At 39.8% G+C, this 3,993-nt stretch overlaps 1 protein-coding gene across 1 annotated transcript; it reads right to left on the bottom strand.

Annotated features, from left to right (window-relative positions):
* Positions 1-282: 282 nt before the first annotated feature.
* Positions 283-1,803, bottom strand: LOC127074747 (uncharacterized; the record flags this gene model as incomplete). The annotated part of the gene is made up of 2 exons (XM_051016092.1): positions 283-1,579; positions 1,646-1,803. Coding segments are annotated over 2 exons (1,455 nt in total), but the record flags the coding sequence as incomplete, so codon positions are not given.
* Between the last annotated feature and the right edge of the window lie 2,190 nt (positions 1,804-3,993).

The raw sequence follows: 3,993 nt of genomic DNA, 5'->3' as shown, positions 1-3,993 counted from the left end.
ATAATGTCCATACCGAGTTCTGAACGCTGTCTTCTGGATGTCTTCATCTTTCACTCTAATCTGATGATAGCCCGATCTCAAATCAATTTTACTGAACACACAAGCACCCACTAATTGGTCCATCAAATCATCTATCCTCGGTAGTGGATACTTATTCTTGATCGTTACTTTATTCAATTGTCTATAATCAATACAAAGCCTCATACTACCCTCTTTCTTCTTTACTAGCAACACTGGAGCTCCCCACGGCGACACACTTGGTCTTATAAACTTCTTCTCAAGTAAGTCTTCCAATTGCTTCTTTAATTCATACAATTCCGATGCCGACATTCTATACGGTGCCATCGAAACAGGCCTAGTACCAGGTACCAGATCAATAGTAAATTCAACTTCCCTCTCTGGCGGCACACTAGGAATTTCATCAGGAAAAACTTCAGGGAATTCTTTCACCACTAACAGTTCCTCTATCTTAGCTTTACTTTCAACCGACAACGTCGCCATCAAAGAAAACATCTGAGCTCCCTCTTTCATCAATTTTCGCAATCCTCTGAAAGGTAATAAGTCAACTCCTTCCTCTTCAGGAGTGGAAAACCTCACCGACTTATGATGACAATTTATATGAACATAATTATACTCTAACCAGTTCATACCAAGAATTACATCCATCCCATCCAACTGCAAACATACTAAATCAACATAGAAATCTTTATCGAAGATCGACAAAGGACATTTTAAACATACCAAAGAAGTAGTTACTGATCCCTTAGCTGGGGTCTCAACAATCAATTCACCATCCAAAGCGGACAATTTTAAACCCAGTCTTCGAGCACAGTTAGCAGAAATAAAACAGTGGGTAGCACCGGTATCAATAATAGTAATTAAAGGAGTACCATTTATGAAACATGTACCTCGGATAAGTCTGTCCTCACAGGAGGTTTGAGTTCCGGTCAATGCGAACACCTTCCCAGTCTGAGATTTCTTTGGCTTCTGACACTGACTTCCAATATGCCCTTCTTCGCCACAATTAAAACAAATCATTTCCTTGTGCTTGCAATCAGCCATTGCATGACCAGTCTTACCACAGCGAAAACACCTCTTTACTTCAGCAGTGCATACATTACTCTTATGACCAGCCTGACCACATTTGAAGCAAACTATACCAGCAGGAGCACCTCCCCTACTAGTCCTCTGAGCCGGAGCAGCTCCTTGTTTCCCTTTTCCCGCTGGAGCATCATACGGCTTGCCACGGTTTTGATGCTGCTTTCCCTTGCGGTCACTGACAATCTTGTAATGAGCATTATTGTCCTCCTCAAATATCCTGCAGCTATCAACCAGTTCAGTAAAAATGCGTATCTTCTGATACCCAACAGCCTTCTTAATTTCAGAGCGCAATCCGTTCTCGAACTTGATGCACTTTGAAAATTCAGCACCAGCACCAGTGTAATGAGGATAAAATTTGGACAGCTCCACAAATTTCGCAGCATAATCAGTGACAGACATGTTTCCTTGCTTCAGCTCAAGGAACTCAATTTCCTTCTTACCACGGACATCTTCCGGATAATACTTTCTCAGAAATTCCCTACGGAATACATCCCAAGTAATGTCTTCACCTGCCACGGCCAACCTCTCGTGAGTCTCTAGCCACCAGTCATCAGCTTCGACTGCTAGCATGTGAGTACCATACCGAACCTTCTGAGCTGGAGTGCAATCCATAACACGGAAGATTCTCTCAATCTCTTTCAACCATCCCAAGGCTGCATCTGGATCATGCTTCCCTTTAAACACCGGCGGATTCTCTCTCTGAAAAGTCGCCAAGCTACGTGATCCAGCATCACCACCAGCATTTGGCAAGTTCTGCACCGCTTGTGCCATTGCTTGCATTGCGGCAGCCATTGCAGCGTCATTCCTTCCAGCCATTTCAACTTATCACTACAACACAACTTAAAAGTTAGACTAGTAACAATTACACAATTGTTAGACAGTAACGACACGACAACTGGCCGGACAGACCGACCTGCTCTGATACCACTAATGTAACACCCTTCTAAAATACCCCAAATATTTAATTAAAATAACACATATCAATCAGAGTAATTATGCACCAAGGGTGTCACACAACACTTAACAACATAATAACTGTCATGCTCATTATTTAATCAAAATAACATTTTTGCACAATTCGCAGCGGATATAAATCAACTCAACCATTCCACAAACATATAACGTATTACATGAAAAATGGTCCAACAACCGATAATAAACAATTAAAACATCCCGTCCCGATGTTACATCTATCAGAGCATGACCTACTACGGTGACTACACTAGACTCCAAGCACTAGCTTCTACTCAACTCATTGCTCGTTACCTGAAAAATAATTGTAAGGGTGAGTTCCTCAATCGATGTAACAAACATTATAAATTATCATGTTATGTTAAGTAATTTAACTCATTAATCACCCAATATCAGCACAACTCATATACATACTCAAGATCAATACCACTGATACACATACAACAAACCAACAGAATGCAACTCTAATGAGACTCGACTCGTCATGCATGTGGTACCATTCGGAGTAAAACTCCCAACTTAAAATCATTGCCATTTTAGTGGGCATCAAGGCATAAGCCTTCAACTTTCAACTTAAAATTTTGCCAATCCAGGCCAACGTGGTGTGAGCAAAGCTCCGACTTAATGCATATGAATGTACATGGCATACACGACTTTAAACTGTCAACAATATAATAATAACATCAACACAACAACGTTTTCAACAAAAATCAACTTATAATCAACTTTGGCTCATCAAGCCTCCAACTCAGTATTTTCAACAACTTTAACACAACTGATCCACATATTTGGATCAACATTTCATAACATAAACCCAACAAAATTATTCCTCACAATCAACTAAAATAGGCCAATCACCAATTACGTTCACAACATTAAAATACCAATTTTTCTAATTTCCAACAGTGTTAACCGGTTAACGCCCTGGGTTAACCGGTTAACGCAGGACAAAAATACATTTTCTGGCAAAACGCAACAGTGTTAACCGGTTAATGCCCTGGGTTAACCGGTTAACGCAGGCAAAACAGCACATTTTCACAAATTACAACAGTGTTAACCGGTTAACACCCTGGGTTAACCGGTTAACGCAGACAAAACAGCAGTTCCTGCGCTAACACAAGGCAGAATGCAGAGTTTCCGCATTTTCCGCCGTTGGAGGACTTCCGGACCTCCGATTCAATTTCCGTAAAAAGCTACACGTTCGGGGAAACACGACTCACACAATTACGGACTCAATTACAGCTTAAACTCAGTTTATTCATCACAATCTTTCAGCATTCAACAATCCCAATTAGGGTCAATTCAACGGTTTCTCACTACCCATGACATGTTAATCTATAATACCCATTAAACGACGATAAACCCCCCTTACCTGAGATAATCCGGCAGTCTCTAAGCTTCAAGCGTTTCCGTTCTTCAACCTTTGCTCTTTCTCCACTTTTCACCTTTCAGCCGCTTCTCTGTTTCACGTGAAAACTCTTTACCAACAATGAACCCTTTTTCTCTTATTCCAACTTATATATTTTCCACTAATTATTATTCCAAATAATAATAATAATAATAATAATCCAATAATTCAATTTATTTAATTAAATTATTAAATATATTATTAACTTAATTAAATAATCCTCTTATTTAATTCGGGGTGTTACAATTCCCATGGTGAGGAATTAGTGATGTGAGTCACTAGGTCTCAAATGAGTGGGACTAGTGAGCTTGGTAGCCGTACCTGGATTTGGTCGGTGAAGTTGAACTATATGTTCACGAATAGTCGGTACCGCATGCATGGAGTCTCATTGCATAATGTATGTATGGCGTATAATATGAATGGATGTATTCCAATATTATACGTGTGTTTTATGTTGGTGTTGAGTATGAATTGAGATTATACGTGTGCTTTATGTTGATGTTGAGTATGAT

The sequence above is a fragment of the Lathyrus oleraceus genome, chromosome 4, assembly GCF_024323335.1.
Source record: "Lathyrus oleraceus cultivar Zhongwan6 chromosome 4, CAAS_Psat_ZW6_1.0, whole genome shotgun sequence".
Classification (NCBI taxonomy): domain Eukaryota; kingdom Viridiplantae; phylum Streptophyta; class Magnoliopsida; order Fabales; family Fabaceae; genus Lathyrus; species Lathyrus oleraceus.
Note: the sequence above shows the minus strand (reverse complement) of the source record. Positions and strands in the feature narration are given on the sequence as shown.